Source organism: Apostichopus japonicus, chromosome 3 (assembly GCF_037975245.1).
Source record: "Apostichopus japonicus isolate 1M-3 chromosome 3, ASM3797524v1, whole genome shotgun sequence".
NCBI classification, from domain to species: domain Eukaryota; kingdom Metazoa; phylum Echinodermata; class Holothuroidea; order Aspidochirotida; family Stichopodidae; genus Apostichopus; species Apostichopus japonicus.
The window spans coordinates 3,357,962-3,378,705 of NC_092563.1; the positions used below are offsets into that span (position 1 = coordinate 3,357,962).

The following is a 20,744-nucleotide window of genomic DNA, read 5'->3' on the forward strand; positions in this document are numbered from 1 at the left end:
TTGGCTCTAGGGATACATCTTGTGATATTAGTACACTGATTGGTAAAATGCTTACAAAGAATTACCACACGCCTTCCCCGTGTTTAGGAAGGTAAAGTTATTTATAATTCTATTATTAGCCCCCTAGCTGGGAAAGAATGCGATAAAGAATTGAGAAATCCTTTGGTAACAATGGCTTCTGAATTTCATAGTTCAAAGATTTTACCCAATTTCTGGAAGTACCTAATTTGAACGTCTTTGCAGAAATTCCAGACATGAAACAGATTCAGCTACTCTAAACCATTTTTTGATTGTTTGTATTATTATTATGATTATGCACCATGCTTCAGATGTCTCATATTATACCCAATAATTAATCACATGTAAAAAAAAAAATAGCACTTCTAAGCTTTTGTCTCTCCAATGTCTGTGAAGTAAGAAAGTTGTTCTTACACTACAGAAATTTCTGTGAAAATTTGGTTTGCAATGGTGATAATTATTGTCTCATTTTAGTCGGTGCCCATTCTCCTCTGATTGTTTGACATTGGAGTTGTCTCCTCCTAATTCTAATAAAGCACTGCTGTTTCTGTTGCTTGTGAATCACTAGTGGAAATTATATACCAGCAATGATATCGATATTTACATTATACCTTTAAGTTAAAATTTAATATGATTACAATTATTATTATGATTTTTATGATTAATTGGCTAGATGTGTAATTGAAAAAAGTCAAAATATGAAGCTAATTTAGCGCTGTACTATAAAGCAGCTTTCTGAGTTGAATTTTATCTTTTTTTCTTTTTTATTCATGCTCTTTGAGCTTGACTAATCAAGCTTCATTTCAAATACATAGAAATAAAATTTAGAAACTTGTTGAAATTTTCTAATGTTTATGTTTACATGTGATTAATTAATATTATTATGTACAACAGTGTCTGGGCGACTACTAAACATTGAGAGTGAAATAGAATTTATTCATTACTAGCTTTTTAACCTTCATTTGGGAGGCGATGGGGAATGTAATAGAGAGTGTCTAAGTTTGATGAATTCAAACCTATAATATCATGAGCAGACCTGTAATGATTCTGTACCTGTACTCACCCTGATGGAGCCTAGTATCCAACTCTAGTACCAAATTAAGAAATGGTACTCATGCTCTGGGCCTTGTACTCATACTTGTACCAAATGGAATTTAACTTGTACTCCTCATATTGGTGCTGTTGTATTCGTAACACAAGTCTGGTTATGAGCAAGACTCGGTTGGTTTGATGAAATGGTCTACCAACGCCAAAAAAGGCAGCTTTTAGCAGGTAATTGACAATTTTGAAACAGATGTTGCTGGTCCAGAGCTGAACATGTCCATAAAATAAAACTGGTTGATGAAAATACAGAATTATTATTGAAAGATGAATCATTTTGTTTGGTATTCGGTTTTAACCTGATTTGTGGATCAGGGAATGTTTGTGGGTCGACAAAACCTTTTTTTTTTTTTTTTGTGGGGGGGGGGGTTGAAATTAATAATTAAAATAATTAATGAAAATTAAATGTTTGACTGATTTGGTGCTCTATATCTGGTAGGTTAGCTAACCATTTAACAGACAGGGATTTAGCCATTTATAACATGAACCTACGAAGTTATGTGTTGCACCACTCAATAAGGAAAATATTGCTATACAATTTTTCAAATATGAAACATGATAAGTATACTATTAGCACTTTGGGTGGGATTTATGCAATAAGGCATAAAATGGTAATTTACATTTCTTAGTGATTTATTTTCTATTTTTCATTTTTCATTTAACTTTAGTTGAGCAGAAAAGACATGGCTATGCAAGTATTTGTAATAAGCTGTGCCATTTTTGTTTGTACCAATACAGTATTAGTCACTGATGTAGGAAGTTAGTTTAAAACAAACATAAATGATTACAATAGTCCTAGTAGTTTCTACAATTTACACTCTTTAATAACATCATTCTCATTTCTGGAAGGTTTTTGTTGTTGGAAGAGGGTGGGTTGGTGAGGGGTGGGAGGTGGTAGGGCAATGTTGAGGAGAAGTTTCCACTTATTCCTTCTTTTGTATGACTTTGAATTGGTATGGAAGATTGTTTAATATCTTGAAATCATGTTAAAATAAAATCATAAATATTAACAATGTTATTCAGAAAGTGGGAAGTGGTGGGAATGGGAAAGTTTAATCCTAGGTTGGCACTTTGCAACACCTTTTATTAAAATTTCTTCTGAAGTTTAGCAAACGATAACTTCATGAGCAAATCAAAGACTGCTTTGCGAGTCTGACACAAAAGGGTTTAGACTCAGTCATATGTTTTTTGGGGTTTATTTTACAGTGAATCTTCCCACAAGTTTCATAAAAATGTTGTTTTAATCTACCTGAAGTCATTCTCAGAGATAAGGGCAAGAATAAACTTGAAAGGGGACGCACAAACCCAGGCATCAACCTTGCATTATTTGAAGAGATCTTTGTTAAGAACAAATCTATCAAACTGTCAACAATTATCTTGTTCCGTTTGGGAGGAGATACCTTAGCTTAAAAGTCGTGTCTCGGAGCTGTCATTTTGTAATCTTTGATGTCAGTGCCAGTAGAATCTGAAACCTTTTACTTTCTCTGTTTTCTTTTCATATTTTGTTACGGTAGAACATGAACAGTGTTGAAAAATCTAAAACCAATGCCATTATCTGGTGATTTATGAGGTTCAGTAGTTAAGACTCAGCATTTGCAAACACTTTGCAAATCTCCATATCCATTTCAGAAAATAAATATTTTCATAAACAAAGAAAAACATAAATAATTGAAGCACATGTTGCTGGATGATGTCAGATTTAGACTTAATCAAGTCTTCAACCTTGCATGTAAAGAAACATTAAATCTGTGGCACCTCCCAAATGGAATATGATATTTCTCAGCACATGTGTCTTGATGATGTCATATTTAGACTTGATCAAGTCTTCTGCCTTGTGTGAAGAAATAACTAAATCTGTGAAATCTCCCAAATGGAATATTACTTTTCTTAGTTGTTTGGGGACACTTGTTCATAACATTTATCTCTTTTCACAGAGACCAAATAATGGTGGCTGGGGGTTGTGTCTCTGTTAACATTCCCATCATACCTAGTTTCCCAATGCAGACTAATCGCTAACTCTACCCGGACATTTTTGAGCCAATGAGGTTCAACTTTGACCAGTATCCATCTAATTTTTGAATATTTGTACTACATATTTTCTGCATAATGTTCCAGTAGCTCATCATGCCTACACCCCCCCCCCCCCCCCAATTACCCAATCATCTTCCAAATTATGTAGAGACATATAATTTTGGTTCATTCCCCTTCCCCCACCCAACTCAACAAGTAAGAACAGCTCTTTGCATGGATTTATGTAAGCTTATTTCCACAGATTCAAAGTAAAGGCTGTTTTTAATTCAAAAAGTTAGACCATGTATATATATTTCAAATAATAATGAATTGTATTATATTTTGCATTAATTAATCTTTGACCTCTTGGTATAATTTTTGTCAATTATCTTGATTTTTAAGCCTTAATTAAAGAAGGGTATCTGGTGATAGGCTATGTAATATACGGAGCAGAGAAACAAGGCCTTCATGACTGTAATCTATTTAATACAGAATGCTTTCGTACACCCATTAATTGGCTCAGTAATTGATGTTAAATAAATAGCATATGCAAATGAGATGTCATGTCTTCTTTTCTTGAAAGCCAAGATAGTGGTGAGGGGGGGGGGGATGGGATCTACTGGATAAGACAAAGTTGCCTTCATCCTTCTATGGACCAAAGAAAAGTACCCATTTGATAGGCTTTATTACTGGTAAAATTCAAGTGCAGCCATATGACATTTGTACCACTGGAAGTGGGGGGGGGGGGGTGATGGTTGTGTTTAGTGTTTATGCAAGGAGATTCAACTATCTTCCAGAATGTTCCATAACTACAGCAAAATGTTATTAGGCATACATATGTTTAGATATTTCTATCAGGGGACAAACGCCCAGTATTATCCACAGGCTTCAAAACTGTTCCTTTTTCAGTCTTTTCTGACACATGTGGTACTGATACAGTAGCTATGTCTAGAAATGGTGTTTTCTAACAAGAGAAGGAAGAAACACTAGTACCAAACAAGGTACAGTAGGTCTTACACAAAGCTAGATAGTGTTTCGTTCCCTATACACAGTCCATGTAATGAATATTGAATGGACCTCTGTTCCAAACAGTGAATTGACTTGCCAGCAGAGGTTTGTAGTAAGGTTTGATGCCTTTGGGCTTGGGGGGGGGGGGGGTTAGGGGAGATGATACATCACCACAACTCCCTCCCCATAGTGATGGCCTTGATTAGCAGTAAATCGTTGGTTTGAACATCACACCCATAACATAAATTTTATCATATTAGTTTATTTGGGGGGGGGGGGCTGGGGAAGTAATATACTTTTGCAATGCATTTTAATCCTCTGTTAGACACTCTGTGGTAACTGGTTCATCATTGCAGGCCCAGATAAGGATCCAGGGAAACATCAAGAAGCAAAGCAGGCCATCAAAGAGAAAGACGTATTCAGTGGAACCCAGACTGTCTTGAATAATTCCTGTGAGGGGGAAAATATTATTTACATCATCATGTTTTTTCATAGGATAGAGCCCGTCGAAGCCCTCTTACTACGCAAATTATAATGGTGATGTACAATTGTCATAGCCAGGGCCCCGACGAGTACCGGCAGGAAGACCACCAATCGCAGCACGTGCAAAGCCACCCATATTTACATATGTATAATATATATATATGTATTACATTTATATATATATATGTGTGTATATATAAATTGGTAATATTGGTGTAGTTAGTAGTTTGCTTTCCCAAATTATTACTTGTTATATCAATTTAGTTTTTAGAAGGGCACAGAAAGCTTGGTAACCGGGTACTAACACCCAGTTCCATGGCACCATCAAAATTAGAAAGGTATACGCGCCTACTATAGGGCACACGCCATTCGCCAGTACTTCTCGGGCCCTTCCATGCACAAATACTGGCACTGGAAATCACATTCTTTTCTCATGAAAGGTACAACATAAATGCAACTCACCTGAGATAAATCCTCCTAGTTGGAATGCAATTCCATCGGCAAGAAAATTAATGACAACAGCCTGGCGGAAGTGTCGTCTGCAAACTAGTTTAGGTATTAATCCAAGCAGGGAGATCCCAAATATACCCATTCCAAAACCTGTCATGAAGGTCAGGATTGACAACAGAGAAAATTCATTCAGCACTGCGCATGCGATCAAAGTTATTGCGACGATAGCACCTGGTATCAAACAGCCAGTGTAGGCGTTAACTTTCTTGTAATGAAACAAAAGAGCACAGGCTACCACTCCAACAATTCCTCCTACCCCTCCTGCAGTGGACAGGAACACTGCCTCGTCCCCAGTGAACCCCTTTGTTGTCCCCAACGACACAAGAAACAAAGCCCAGGATGTAAACACAAGTCCCGCCACAAAATCAACCCCTATGAGGATTGTAAAGTTCCTGTGATGGTACATAGAGGAGAAATAGGAGAAATACTTTTGAAAAAAAGATTTTTCCCGCATGTTAATATTGTCTATCGCTTGACAGAGTATGATTGGTTCGTCGCTTTCCTCGGACGTTTGTTCTCCGTCCGCACTCTTCGGTGAAAGCAGACCTAAACCACACGGAATCAGGTGCCACAAAATAGCACCAAGAAGAATAAGTCCACTCTCTGTCCCGTACTTATTTTTGAGATATTGTAAAAATAGTGGGAGAACTCCAATTCCGATGTAGTTACATGTGGCTGACAGCGATAAAGCAGTCGGAAAATCCTCCTGAAAGTGTTGCTCTAAAACCAAGTATGAAGGTAGAGAGGCAAGACCAAATCCTGCACCTGCATAGAACGGGCATGATACAATAAACAGATGATCAAACAGGGCCATGTGAAGATGGAAAATGGTTTCTCTCTAATGGGAATATGTATTGTAGGTATATATATTGAAGGTTGTTAAAAAAAACGGGTTCATTTAAGCTGGTTGCCTCTCTGTTCAACTGAATTCTTGTTTGCGCCATTGTCCAGGCATATACGGCAATAGAAGCTTGTTATCTATGATTACTATGAGTAGGCTCTATGTAGGGGGTGTTACTAAAACGAATGACAATTGCGTTACACATAACGAATGACAATATGTTGTACACACTAAAAAAATGCGTTGACTAAAACGAATGACAGTAATGACAGCACAGACATTTGTTTCAACCGGATATCACAGTTCAGACTTCGTGGGTATCTAGATCTAGTAAAGTACGGAGTACGGACAAAATAAAAACGCACCTTATTGTAAGTCTGATTTTAAAAAGTAAATTTAACGTCATTTTTCCGATATTAATTGTTAGAAACTAACAATACTATAATCTTGAAACGGCTTCAGTTATCTTTCTATCTAAATCTACAGAGGTAAAAAGCACAGCACTCAAGCGCATTCTCACACAAAATCTTTCCCTGTGGTTTCTATCCGTAAATTACACCAAAACCCTGCAACCACGGTATATGCGATTTTCCTCAAATCATTTTTGCGCAGAAAACCAATAACCGCATTTACTCCACTCCGTTAATCATTTTATCTCTTCTCAATACTGTCCTTCGTTGTCATTCGTTGTCATTCGGTGTCATTCGTTGTCATTCGCCTTCATTCGCTGTCATTCGCAAATGATAATTAACCCTGTACAAAGTCAATTGTCATTCGGTCATTCGCTGTCATTCGTTTTAGTTTGTCCCCTATGTAGGCTATAATCGTAACGCAGCGAGCACTGAAACTGCAAAAGATTATAACCACTTCGTTCTCTGAGAGATTTCTTCAATGTTCACCGAGCTGTTGAATACTATTGATTAGTTCAATTTGAATGTAATAATTTAAAAGCGGGAACGCTATACTACTGAGTAGTTATTTAACTTTGTTTGTTTCTTAGTGCCCTTTATTTATCAAAGTAACCCCCTCTATATAACACAGTGTTATGGTAGCATATACTATGTAATTTCCCCATTGACTTACACACTAAAACGTCGAAGTAATGTGGTCTCTAAGTCCTGCAGAAAGTTCTCACTAACTAAGCCCTGCCAATCACTGCATGGCTGACACGTTGGCCATGCATGGTACCTTCAGTTTTCCGCATCATGTAAAGTTTTAGATATGAGAGCCCGTTTATGTCACTTGTAAACAAATCTCTAAACTCACCAGCAGACAATGGTCTTACGCTGCTGTTGGTAGGCCTGTAGCCTACTTGGTCTAAAATTGCCTTAATGTCGCACCACATGTACTTCCATTTGTGTAGGCCTACTTAGACATCCAAGCCAAGAAGAAACAGATCATGTTCCATAACATATCGATAAATATGCCTCTACTGTTGCTTTTCGACACTTTCCCTGAAGGAGAACACTCGGGCGGATTGATATAGACTCTATATGGAGTATGCCACCATTACATTATAGCATTGAGTGCTATATAGCCTCACTGCCAATTGACTCAACAGATGCAGTACATGCGAGAATTAGTTGTCAGTCTGTCAGCACACATCATACACGTCAAATGTATGATAAACCAACCATGGAACCTCCTAGCTTCCCGACAGGAGGAGGGCTGGAGGTAAGTGACTCCGTCTATACGCAACTCATTTGCCAAAAAACCTTTTCCATGTATGAAGGGGGGGGGGGGAGTATGTATTATGTACACATATCTATGTATCTAATACATAATAATTGATGTACTCTCTTTGTATATAGCCTAAGTACTATCGACTCACCAGATGCGGTAAACGCGAGAACGAGTTGCCAGTCTGTCAATACACAGCATCCACAGTAGATGTACGACAAACCAACCACGAAACCTCCTACCACAGCTATCTGCCGGTTACTGAACACCCTCAACAAGAGCTCTGTGACGGGAGCTGATATAAGAGAAATAGGGGTAATGAGCTCGAGTATCGTAATTAAGTGGGGAAGTTGCTCTAATATTAAAACAAAAATAATAAGAAGTGAGCAATTCTTATCAACCCAATTGAAAGAGAGAAGAAACCTTTAAAGAAAGAAAAAATCTTTATACAACTTTTCATGGAAGGGAGAGGAGTAGTGTCCGTGTGTCTGAACTTACTTGTGAAGGGAAATTAAACTTTCCCATTTATACTAGAATCAATTTCAACGCCCGCCATTATGCGCTCATGCAACCAGTACTATACTTATGGACAGATAAACTACAATTCAAACCTCGAAGACAACTGAAGCGATATATCGGTGACCAAGATGATCGTTTTTGAAAGTTTTTCCAAAGAAAACCATATCCTGATCATGTTTCGTTTGTAAATCTATGTGACTAATACCTTAGAAATATTGAGCCTACGAGATTGGAATATTTTAATTCATCAAACCGTTTTTTCTCCATAGATTTGTATATGAATGGTGTAAACTTCTGACGCAAGGCTTTTTTTTCACGGTATAGTAGGCCTATCGTTTATGAAGGTCAGTTTATACTAAGCCTTGCAAATGACAAATTTTCAAAATCATTTTGCTCAAGGTCTAACCCATCAAACTATTATCAGACATTTAATATTATTGTTATAACTAAAAATGTCAACTATAGAAAACTTACTAAACATGTATGCCAATCCGTGTTGCAAGGAGAATGCCCACGCAACCAGTGAATGGTTCGTTTCAAGTTTATCTACGAATTCCTCCAGGATGACTCCATTTGCTTTGATGCAACCACTGATGAAGAAAAGGCGAACGGCAGTGGATATGAATACGACCCATTTATCCATTGCCATGGTAACCTCAATCGCGAATGTATACTGTTAAAATGTAGAAAGAAAGAATAGTCCATTATTTGAGATCACCATAAACTCTTTCAGTGTTTAGTTGTGACGACACCTTTATCGATTATCGATTATCCATCCCCGATCTTATGGGACAGCAAAATGATTATAGGCCTATACATATATAGGTATAAATTCATGAGATAAAGCTCCATTTTACGATATTACTCATTGGTCACCAATATGAACGTAAATATTCAAATCATCTGAAATGTAGGAAAGAAGACAGAAATATCAGCAAACTATAGTTACCCTCCTTTACACAGGTTGACGCCAAAAGATTCAAGTGCCCATTATTGCAAGTAACTATATCACAGCTTGAGGCTTCTCTATAAATGTTGAAGCTTACACCAAAGACTGAGCCGACCATCAAAAGATATAAAAGAGATAGATAGAGTGAGAGAGAAAATAGAAAAAACAGGTGGTATCGAAATTCAAGCAGTATCAATTTTACTAGGAATCTTATTTCAACCTTGTAAGAATTCCGGGTACCATATCAATATACTGCTGGCCTGTTTTGCTAGTTCTTCCATGGTCATTTCCAATTTTGGCATTTATGCAAATCTCGATGAAAAGAACGTTGTGAACATAACGTTTAGCTATTCTAATTTCAACTTCTTGGATTCTGGGGACTATTAATATACATATATGATTTTAATCATGCACGAAAACCGAAATATGACAATTTAATTCGACATATGTCAATTTAATTTTTATCGCTATCAAACTAGACATACTTATCATGCACATCGTAATTTTTACCGTACCACTATAGGAACGTATAGCTTTCGTAACCGTATAATTAAAACATGGAATTCCCTATCAGATAATATAAAGACCACAAAATCGTTGAGATTATTTAAGAAGTATTTAAGAAAGACATAATCACAACATAGGCTACTTATACGGTTTTTATGCTATATTCATATACTATTAAGTAATTACATGTATAGCTAAATTCTTTATGAACTAGGACAATGTTATCCTGTCTAGTTATTACTACTTAAAGTATCTGTATCATTCTGCTCATTCAACTTGTATTTTACTTTTCTTCTTTTACCAGGGAGTCTTATATTCTACTCTGTTCAGCCTATTCAGGCTTTATAGAAGACTTCCTTTCACATTTTAATTTTATTGCTTGTGATAAAACAAATAAATACAAAAAAAATAAAAATTGTGATATATGTCAATTTCATGACTTATGGCACACTAAGCGCACCATGGACATGGTGATTCACGTCTAGCAGATCGTAAATAACACCTGATTTGAATCAATTATAATAATTGAATATCGTTCTGAATGATACTTTCTCTTTCTCACCAAATCCGTGTTAATGAAATCGATAGTCACTATTAAAAGGAGGAACAATGCTGTGGACTAACCCGTATGACATGCTTCTATTGTAAATAAATCTTTGCGTTTCTACTTTGCATCTTCTTGCTGTCCACAATCTAGTCTGCTAACCTACAGGATCTGTCAGTAATCACGAGCGATCAGGATTGTTGCACCCCGCCCCCCCCCCCCTCCCCAACCCCTGTCACACACTGAAACCCGCACTCTAAAATGGGTATAAGCATAGTCCATTTTGCAAATTGGATAGGGGAGTCTACTTAAATGGATAGAATGAGTCTTTCTCAAGTCCGGTCGTAAACTGTCTTTGAATGTGAGATAATATTAGATAATTGGATAGATAACTCATTCTCCGTTTCAAACTAAGGAAACAAAGAAATTCTTAGTGGTGAAACAGCAATTGTTGAAGTTCGAGTCTCTATGAAGAAGCCATAGGAAGCTGAAGCAGCTCACTGCTGCACGGGAACGAGCGAAAGGAATTGATATGTACTTTGGTTTTATATTGAGTATCGCTATAGTGTTTAGAGTAAAAATCAGAATCATGCAGGGTTCACGCTGAGAAGAGAAGATGGCGGTATCAATCAACAATTATAAGATATATTGTACTCCTCTGATAGAAATTTTGCAAAACTGAAGTGAAAAGGTGGACTTGAATTACACACACAAGACAGACTTGCATGCTGGTAAATGATTGCTAAATTTCGTTGGCTTTGTCCCTGAATGACCCGATGACGTCATAAGTCACTGCATCTCATACCAGTAACGTACCCACCCACTAAGTTTGAGTCAATTCGGCCTTACGGTTTGGGAGTTTGTATTTTTTGGTTCACACACAATCACATACAAATCCCACACAGACAACTACCCACACACATATACACGCAAATATTACTTTGTGACCCTGACACCCTTACGGTATCCCACAAATGCACACCAACCCACAAAGGCACCAAGTTTCAGACCACCGCCTAAAGACCGAGGTGTGTAGTTGGCAGCAATTTAAGTACCATTCCTATTTCATTAATGCAGGGATGAGATTGAACGTATCTGTGTTACTATTTAAGAAACGTCACCCAAGTTGGAGCCTGCCTGGCAGCGAAACCAAGAACATATTCCATTCTCACCGACACTGAGACGCAGACAGCTAGTGCAAGTATGCTCATCCTGGAAAATTTCTGACGTCATACTACTCGCTTTCAAAGTGTTGAATCTTGAATCGTGTTTATGTTCTAGTTAGGCAAGATTGCACTACTATCGCGATACTGCGTGGCCTAAAATGACGAGAAAATGAGCTCCTTCTCACCCGAAGCGTTGACCGCAAAGCTCAACAGTTTAAATAACACAGCTCAAAGTATTCAGACGGTATCTCTGTGGCTCATTCACCACCGAAAGCATGCCAAAATCATCGTAAAAGTGTGGTTCAGTCATTTGATGAAAGGTAATGCCATCGCGTGTGCACTAACGGTAGGCCTAGGCATACAGCGTTTGGATTAGGCCTACTTTTGCTTGTCGCTGTCCTAACTAATCGTAACACCAGCTGTCGATCAAACCATAATAATTGATATCGGCCTTTGGCAAGAAGTACTGTACCATACACATAAATTGAGTGCTAAAGATGCCATCGGTCTTGCCCCAAATATGCTAGGAAGTTCAATAACCTAGCCTAGCATTAGGCCTATATAGGTAAGACTACAGTTAAGTTAAGTACCATTAAGACTAAGCTAGTACTAGCAATGATCATTCAACAAACATGGAAGTTGGAACTGTCACCCTCAATGCATTTCCACCACTGAGACATGTAGGCCCAACTTAGGTTAATTGCCTACCTTAATACTTCTTAATACTTATAATGAACTAGCAAAACTAAGTTATATAGGCCTAGGCTATACTATTGTAATGCTTTTAACAGAAGTCAAGCAATGCTCCTGCAAAAAATGCCAGTAAAGAAAATAGCTACACAAAATTACACGCTTCTAGCCACAATAGAAACTTCACAAACTCCAAACAGACACATTGACAAAATTAATTACAATTTTTTAATATTTATATCATGGTTGCTGTCCTTTAACATTTTCATGTTGCTATATAAATTAGACAGATATGTTATTATTATTGTTATATGAACAAAAGTACAGTTGAACATTGACAGCAAGCATGTTTAATAATTTGTAGTACATATCAGTTCTGGCTACCAAATATGGAGTACAAAATTTCATTATTTGCTTAGTATGTTTGCTTTCAATCCCCCAATTATAATCCAAATGACAGAATCTTTCTGGTTTTAATTCTCGATGACCCAGAATGATGTGTTGCTTACTGAGTTCGTAGCCAAACTTTAACCTATGTTTGGTATATTCTAATTTTGTTATTTTTTATTTTGTTATCATAGCTAAACCAAGCAAGAAATTGATTCACATCTATCTGGCTAATGATGTGGTACAGAACAGTAAGAAGAAAGGTCCAGAGTTCAACAGAGAATTCAGTGGAATTATTGTTGCAGCTTACAAGCATGTCTATAGGTTTGTATTTTTGTTTTCTAATGTCAATTATTTTCATTGTGGACCTGTGTAAATGCAGAAGCTGTATGGTATTTTGAGTCGTAACAACTGACCTTGTTCAACAAACATAGCGGGCCATATTTTGATTCAAGTTTTCCGGTTGTCACTCAGATGACCTAGATACTGCCCTAAGGTTGTCAGAAGTACCATGTTTATTAGTTCTACAACAGATCACGTTTTCTAGCCACAGTAGAAGCGTCACATCTAAACAGATATGTCTTACAGCGTTAAAGGAGACAACAAACCGCAGCACCATCATCATTGCTCTATGTAATAGCGATAACTGTCGTTAATATCTTCCCAAACAGCTTAGAAAAAATCTTTTCTCCATTTCGGGGATATCACAGATTTACTGTAGTGTTACTTCACACATTAGGAGACGACTAGATCAAGTCTAGATATGACATCATGGAGTCAAATGTGCTTGATTTTATTACAACAAGGCTTTCATTCCTGTAGTGTATATGACTTGGATACTGTTTCTAAGGTTGTTCCATGTTGATCGTTAGGTAACTACAGGTTAATTTACTGTTGATGGTCTGACTGAGTGCATCATTTCACAATAACTGGTTGCCTCTTGTACGAGGATAGTTGCCTGATAAGAAGTTAAGTCGTCTCATATCGGTCAGCGGGACAATCCTTCAAAATTTGCTCTGAGAGATGCGAACCCCAGCCAAGGCCAAACTAGTTATACTGTCCCTAATTGTAGCTGCTACTCTGATACTGGAAGGTGATAACATGCAAAGAAATATAAAGTGTACGATAACTCTATGTACAAAGGGAACAAAATAGGAAGGAAACAGAAAGAAAAAAGAACCAAAAAAAGAAAGGAAAGTAAGCTAATGTATCTGCTACAAAAAAGCAAAACAAAGAGAAAGCAAGCTAACGTAGATGCAAAGCTCTTTTACAAGAACTCACTTTCCTCCTCAGAATAAACTTTAAAGGCATGCATGATTGATGAACAGAATATATTTTCATAAAGTGGCATTATCTACAGTTAAAGAAAACCCTATAGTGGTGAATACATAAAAGTCAAAGATTTTGATATTGGACGGTGCAATCTCCTCTCAATGTTCTCATGATGTTCATAATACAGCATTTAGCTTTGATAATTTTAATATTAACAAATTGTAATATATCACCTGGGTTTGTCAATAGAGTAATGGTGCAGTGATAGCCTGATAAAAAGTGCCAAAACATCTAGGAACAAAAATTGCACTGATGTATAATTTTTTTTATATATTTTTTTTTAGTAATTTGCCCGATGAGAAGACACTTATATCCATGCAGAGAGTCCTCAAAGTCTGGAGTGACAGGTCTGTCTTTAAGAGAGACATTATCCAAAAATTAAAGGCAACAGTTTTTGGTAAGTGATATGTGATTGTCAATGTTACGTTTATTCTCATTTACCTATGAGGAGTATGTTGCCATTAACCTGCCGTTTAAATCTTTACTGGTAAACAACAACAGCTTTCAAAAGGTCAGTCCCCTCTTTCAATGACTTAACTGTGGATATGCTCTCTAAGTAAATAGAGACATTTCATGTCTCCACTGTGACATATGCAAAGGGGTAAAGGGTAGTGAGACCAGGAAGCAAGTTTATATATCTTTATTATTTTTCAAGATTGACTAAATCTCTCAAAATTCATGGAATTTGGGATTAAGAACATGGAGGTTATGTACACAATGATATGAAATTGATATTTAAGTGAAGCAAGTCATTTGATCCCCCAAAACATAGATATTTGGCAGCAATCCTATCTGTTTTTCTCTGTCAACAATACAAGACATAGTGTAGTATGCAGAAGTGTTTGTGTTACTTTAAATGACCCAAAATCTTAAACCAGCATTTTGGGTTTCAATTATTAGTGACGTGTTGACTATAAATTATATTTAATTTTTATCTGTGCAATGTCTGCTTTGATGAAAGAAAAAACAACAAGAAGAAAAAATTGGGGAATGAATGACTATTTGTCACTTTCTATCTCTCGAATACTGATCGTGATCTGTTGGTCTTCTAGCGTTGACAACCTTTCGATGTCGTATCCCACCCTAGGCATAGATAATTCAAATATTTTGGATACCAATCGAGTACAATATTATTTTATGCTTTGTTAATATTTGTTTCGACACAGGCAAACCAAAACGCAGGGAAGACATTCAAGAGGTGGAAGAGGAAGTAGCGAGGCCGGAAGAGCCGAGCACTCCGACGAAGACGATGGTGGAGGAGGAGAAGGAGGAGGAGGATGAGGAGAGTGAGGAACCTACGGGGAAGAAGCCAAAGATCGAAGAGATGGAGAAAATCCTCCAGCCAGAGCCGACCCTGAACCCAGAAGACATTCCGGAGGTATTTATGAGATGATAATGACAATAATGCTTGACGGTTTTGTCTGATATTCAACGCTAGGGGAATTAAAATGTAGTGATGGCTTTGTGTCTTATCCATCCACCTGACTGACTGCATATTCATTGGTTTCTAGTGTCAAAGCCAATCACAATCAAAGAGTCTTTCGTCTGTGATATCCGTGATTGTTTAATGTCCAGCCTAGGGCATCTGTCAGCGAGCATGTTTTTACAGTACTGTGCCCTTTATATGTTCAGCTTACGTAACTTCCTGTATGCATTTTTTGCGGTGCCATTTTGAAGTGAAGCATTCGCTGTTGCTGTCAGTAGGTATGTTTGCCATTCCCCTTTTTTGTTAAGTTTCATGCAGGCTTCTTCTCATTTGAATTTTTCACTGTGCCCTCCTATTTTAAGTCTAGTCTTGTATGGTTCTATCAATGAACATGTGTACTGTTCACTTTTTAAGTTCAGCATATGCTGTGACCAGTATGTATTTTTTCTTCTAAGCCTTTGTTAAAGTCAGCTTCGCATGTTAGCCATGTATATTTTGAAGTCTCGCACCTGTAGGCTAGTATCAGTTAGCCATGTTCAACCTTCAGGAGCTATACCCGGCCTTACGCTTTCTTACTCTCCGCATCCCATCTAGCCTGAAGACGTGTCACAGGCTTTACGAGACCTTGAAAACTCCGCTTCCAGCGATGCTACGGTTCGAGAAAAAATAGCCAGGTTACCACCCGAAGTGCAAGATGTATCCCTTCTTGAAAAAATAAAAGGTATGTTAGATTCTTTTTGTTTTTCTTACATGTTATTTTGTACTAATTGTAGTAATACATTATCATCTACTTGACTACTTGGCAAGAAATTCACAAAATTTGCAAAGGCAAGAATTTTATGCTTGGAACAGTCTTCCAACTCATGAGCTCAATTTCCTTGCTTCTTCAAAATCTTTTGAAATTAAGTTTTCTACGGCACATTTTCATTTGTTTTTTTACCCTAGTGACACCGCAATTATACCTTTGGTGTTAAAAAATGGTAAACTGGTTTATTGTATTCCTCACTCTAGAACAAGAGGACGCGGATAATCTGTCGAAGATGGTAAACGAGGCTTTGGAACTTCTCGAGGATTACAACCACAGATTATCGACAGAGTTAGACGACAGAGGAAATCTTGCCAAAATGCTGAAAAACTTTACGATTCATCAAGATCAGGAATTAAAGAAAGCTGAGGAGAAGTTAAAAGTGAGTTTTATTTATTTAGTTGTATCAGGCCTAGAATTTCACAATTATTAGCCACTTGTTGTTATAATGCAAGTTTCTTAGAAACAAATCTACTGGCTAAAGTCAAGTTCTCATCGGCATGTTCCTGATTTGCGATTTAGATTAGATACTGTACAGGCTTTATGAGAGCAGCTCACTAAGCTGATGATAAGCAGTATTAAATACTATGTTCGGTGTTCGGTGTGGATATCATGCATATCATATCATATATGATTCTTTGACTGATGATTGTTAACAGACTTATCATGTGTTCATGTTCTTAATGTCTACTGGCAGCAAAAAAATACCAGTGCCATTTTCCTTCTACTGGCAAACATCAAAATCTACCAGCATTTTGGGAGTAAATACGCCAAATTTTTGGAGGCCCGTTGCGTGTGACATATTCTGAACAACCCAATAATTGTCTCACATTCCTCACACCTGCACAGAAGAATAATGATGGAATATATGATAAACTGTATAACATGTAAAAGCTGGTTGGTTTCCTGTAAGAGACTATATAGTTAGTGCTGCTGAAAACCCAGTAATGGCATCCATTCACATGTTTGATAGCGTTCTGCCATCATCAAAGAGATAATTGAGTACCCTAGTATGCCCTAAGCCATGCTTTTTTCCAAATTACTGTTCAGTGACTACCACAATTCACCATGGGAATTCTTTTAACGTATCTCTCATTTCATGTACAATACCATATGAGTCTGCCTAAATTAAAAATGTTTAGTGTTTCAGCACATAACTAGTTCATGATATTATAATCCTTTTTTTTTTCCGATTTCGTTCCAGGAATACGACCAAAAATTCAAGAAAGTCACAACGGTGCGGAAAGAACTAGAATCTCACATACAGAAGTTACCGGATCTCACACTGCTGCCCGATGTCACAGGAGGACTGGCTCCATTGCCATCTGCAGGAGATCTCTTTTCCCTTGAATTATGAAAAGTATATTTTATTGGTGACTTGAAAACAGCTAAGAGTGGCTCTTTGGTTTGTACACAAGCAGCTTGAAAACTTTGCAATCGGATGGTCCGTTTACTCTGGAAGAGGTTCAAGCCGTCGTCTCTTTAGATGTTTGGCCCACAGATGTTTGGCCCACAGATGTTTGGCCCTTACTAACAACATCAGGATACATTTCATAGTGCAGTGAAAGGAGCAGTTCGAACGTAGAAGTATGGAACGCCGATCGTCAAAGGGCCGAGGAGACCGACAGCTAAAATCGATTCAGTTATCCTCGGCAGAATTTTTTCCGCATCTTCGGGCAACTGTAAAGAAGAACTTTGGAGAAAAGGTGAATGGGGAGAGTTGTTGTATCAAGATTAGGTTTGAACTGCACCAATGGTTGAAACTTTTCCAGTCATTTAGTGGCTGATAAAATCAAATAGTTAACACATATATGCAGTACAGGTGACTGTTTTTTTGGTGTGTGTGTATTCACTGGCACAATTTCAATTGGTTCCAAAAGTGTTTTAAGCATCAGTGCAAGTAAATAAAGACAAAAGAAAATGTGGGGTTGGAAGTAGTCCCTTTACAATCTTGGTTTTGAGATCATGAAATGACTTTAAAAATCACCCTGTTAGAGTTTTGTATTCAGGATTTGAAACGCAAAAATGCTCGAAATTTATGGATATTTTCTCTTTCTCTGCGGTCCTTTATATTTCTTCACCGACTGCGTGCCTAATTTCAGTCTCTAAATTTTTAATTAGATGTTTTTCCACATATAGTTCTTGCAGTAAGAGTTTCCCTGTGTGTTTGTTTAATGCTGAAAATTGGTGGGGGTATTTCAAAATCAACATAGCAAACCTGAGAAAACTCGCTCTGGATTAGAGACTGAAAAAGAAGGTCCTGCTTGTCGTTGTTTTATCTCTGTGGAACTTGTGTTTATTTCACCTCAAGATTCTGAAAAATGAAAATCTCAGATTTATCGAAAAATGTCACGATACCCGAGGTTTGTAAATAAAAATGATCTTATTATCACCTGGTACAGACGAAGCCGGAACAGGATGGTAGTGAATTATTTATTCAGAAACGGATCACATAATGGTCATATTGCTTCAAAAGTCGAAAGATGTATAGCAATTTTTTTGTCACACAAGGTGTTTGAACCAAAAGTGTTTAGTAAGGGAGAAACCGCAGAGCCTTAATAAATGCTATACAAAATTTGAACACTAAAATATATCCTGGTTTGGTAATGCGTTTGTATGGGGGGGGGGTGGGGCAGTGGGGGGGGGTGGTTTAGGCACTGGACACTATCTTATGTATTGAATAAGTGAGTTGGTTTAGCAGGCTAGGCCCTCACTCATGTGCACAATGTCGAAGACTCAAGTCTGTTTTGAAACAAAAATCTTGAAGGTTGGATTTGCAGTTCGCAAAATATTTTACTCAGGTTTTCAATTGATCAAGATAGACATGGAACATTGCTCTGATCATTAAATCAAAGTTATTATTTTGATTAGTTGATGTATTTCCATCTTTGAGACCTTCAAATGAAAGGATGTTTTCCTTTTTTATTAATTACAGATTTGTTAATTGATTAAGAATAAGGGTGGGGGGGGGGGGGTGACTAAAACCATTCACTGAACAGCAAGACACCAATGAAATGTTACAGAATGTGCTAAATTAATTTCTTTCCTTTAAAGCATATACCCCTGGTAATCAAACTTTTAGGTTTGATGACCCCAGTTTTCACATTCATCGTCTTGGCGACCCTCCAGTGACCGATGCTGTGGCCTGGGAAGGGTTGTACGGGGAGGAGGTATCCCCCTCACCATTCAATTTTGTTTTATATGATCAATGAGTGTGCCTAGTTGCAAAATGGTGTTATATCTTTGAAACTTTTGCAGTAATTTATGCTCAAGATTTCTCCACTTTTTTCATAAAAAATTATTAGTAAAGAATTACTTGTTGCTTGTATTTTTGGTGGTGTCTTACATCAACCATTAAATCTATTTTGTGTTTGAAAGACCAACCTGAAATGAAAGAATTTTCTTCTTAGGTTAATGGAACATAAGGGATTGTGATAACACAATATTCTCCTTTTAAGAAGATGCTTTAATCAGATGAATAATTCATGAAGTAACATTCACATGACATGAATAATTCATGAAGTAACTTTCATCAGACATGAATAATTCATGAAGTAACTTTCATCAGACGTGAATAATTCATGACTGTGTAACAAGTAGAAACATGATGTAATGATATCACCACCCTTCAGTGAATACTGCCTTCTTTAGTTTGATGTCACCCTTGAAAGTTGTGAACACAAATAATATTACAAAATTATGGTTACCTTGCAGAGAGACATTTTTTTGCGGCCATTTTAGCATGTCTTATACATTTTGGTTGTTGTTACAGTATTTGCCCCTAAAAAGTAATTAATTTGAAAATGTTGATCTGTCTTGTTTGTGTATTGTTCTTACTGTCGCTGTTAGACTGTTTTCATTGTGTAAAAGACAAAAGAGAATAATTCTGACTGACAATGACGATCTATTTGAATGTATGGGTGGGTAAGAGAGCGGATGGACAGGTGGAACTGAGTTGTTTTTCAAAATATACCAGCATTGCTATTGAAATCTATTTTGGGACGAGTTAACCGTGTCGAGAAAACGATATTAGGTGGTCATTCTTACACGAAAAAACATAGCTTACTTTGAAGTGCTTCTGAAAAAAATTGCAATATTTTACTTCATTTTCCTTCTGATCAATGCTGGCTTATAAGTTCATAAATGTTTGTGTGGGTTCTAATTTACTAAGCTAACATTAATTACAATGGTTTCACATTGCAGTTTTGTATACTGACTATATGCATTGACATGGGTATAGGAATCGTAACAATTTTTTTTTTTTTTTTTTTGTGACAGCAGCAGATAATCCTGGTTATATCATTGGCTCAGATAGTTGGTTTGCATATTCATGAGAAATTGAATCAAAATGTATTCAGTTGATCTGCACATGCAATCGGCTGTAAGATGGAGAAAAAAAATCAAAAAACTTTTTCATTACAGGTTTGGTGTGTAGGCATTGATTATGCATATGCATTAATTGAGCGGTGCTTCGTTTGATTTGTAGTGTACAGTATAATCATACGTCAAGGAAAGTTGAGAAAAAAAATTGTGTAAATTTTTAAGTGAAATGTAAGCAATATGATTTGAAAATAAACATGGCATCTTTACTGCTACATTGAAATGTCCTGTATTGAATAAGTTAGATAAAATACTGCAGATTCTTACTGAAGTGAACATTGATGTCAGGTGTACCAGTTACTAAATTCATCAGAATTGCTATCAAATATTCTAGAAAGTTAGAAAATGGCCACTCAGGCCATAAGTTTAACTGGAAACATCTTATTGG

The 20,744-nt window shown here is 36.9% G+C and overlaps 2 protein-coding genes across 3 annotated transcripts; one reads left to right on the forward strand and one right to left on the reverse strand.

Annotated features, from left to right (window-relative positions):
* Nucleotides 1–939: 939 nt before the first annotated feature.
* On the reverse strand, nt 940–11,473 carry LOC139960232 (monocarboxylate transporter 14-like). Of its 2 annotated transcripts, none has more exons than XM_071958425.1 (5): nt 11,343–11,473; nt 8,645–8,843; nt 7,803–7,946; nt 5,083–5,895; nt 940–4,587 (listed from the first exon to the last, which is right to left on the reverse strand). In XM_071958425.1, the coding sequence occupies exons 1-5, from the start codon at nt 11,379–11,381 to the stop codon at nt 4,448–4,450; spliced, it is 1,335 nt and encodes a 444-aa protein (XP_071814526.1). In that variant the 5' UTR covers nt 11,382–11,473; the 3' UTR covers nt 940–4,447. The 2 variants fall into 2 exon arrangements, with proteins under 2 accessions (XP_071814526.1, XP_071814535.1); XM_071958434.1 differs by lacking the exon at nt 11,343–11,473 and adding an exon at nt 9,120–9,723.
* LOC139960242 (regulation of nuclear pre-mRNA domain-containing protein 1B-like) lies at nt 11,420–20,565 on the forward strand. Its single transcript, XM_071958447.1, has 7 exons — nt 11,420–11,656; nt 12,608–12,737; nt 14,030–14,142; nt 14,912–15,123; nt 15,766–15,892; nt 16,183–16,358; nt 17,181–20,565. The coding sequence occupies exons 1-7, from the start codon at nt 11,506–11,508 to the stop codon at nt 17,331–17,333; spliced, it is 1,062 nt and encodes a 353-aa protein (XP_071814548.1). The 5' UTR covers nt 11,420–11,505; the 3' UTR covers nt 17,334–20,565.
* The last annotated feature ends 179 nt before the right edge of the window (nt 20,566–20,744 follow it).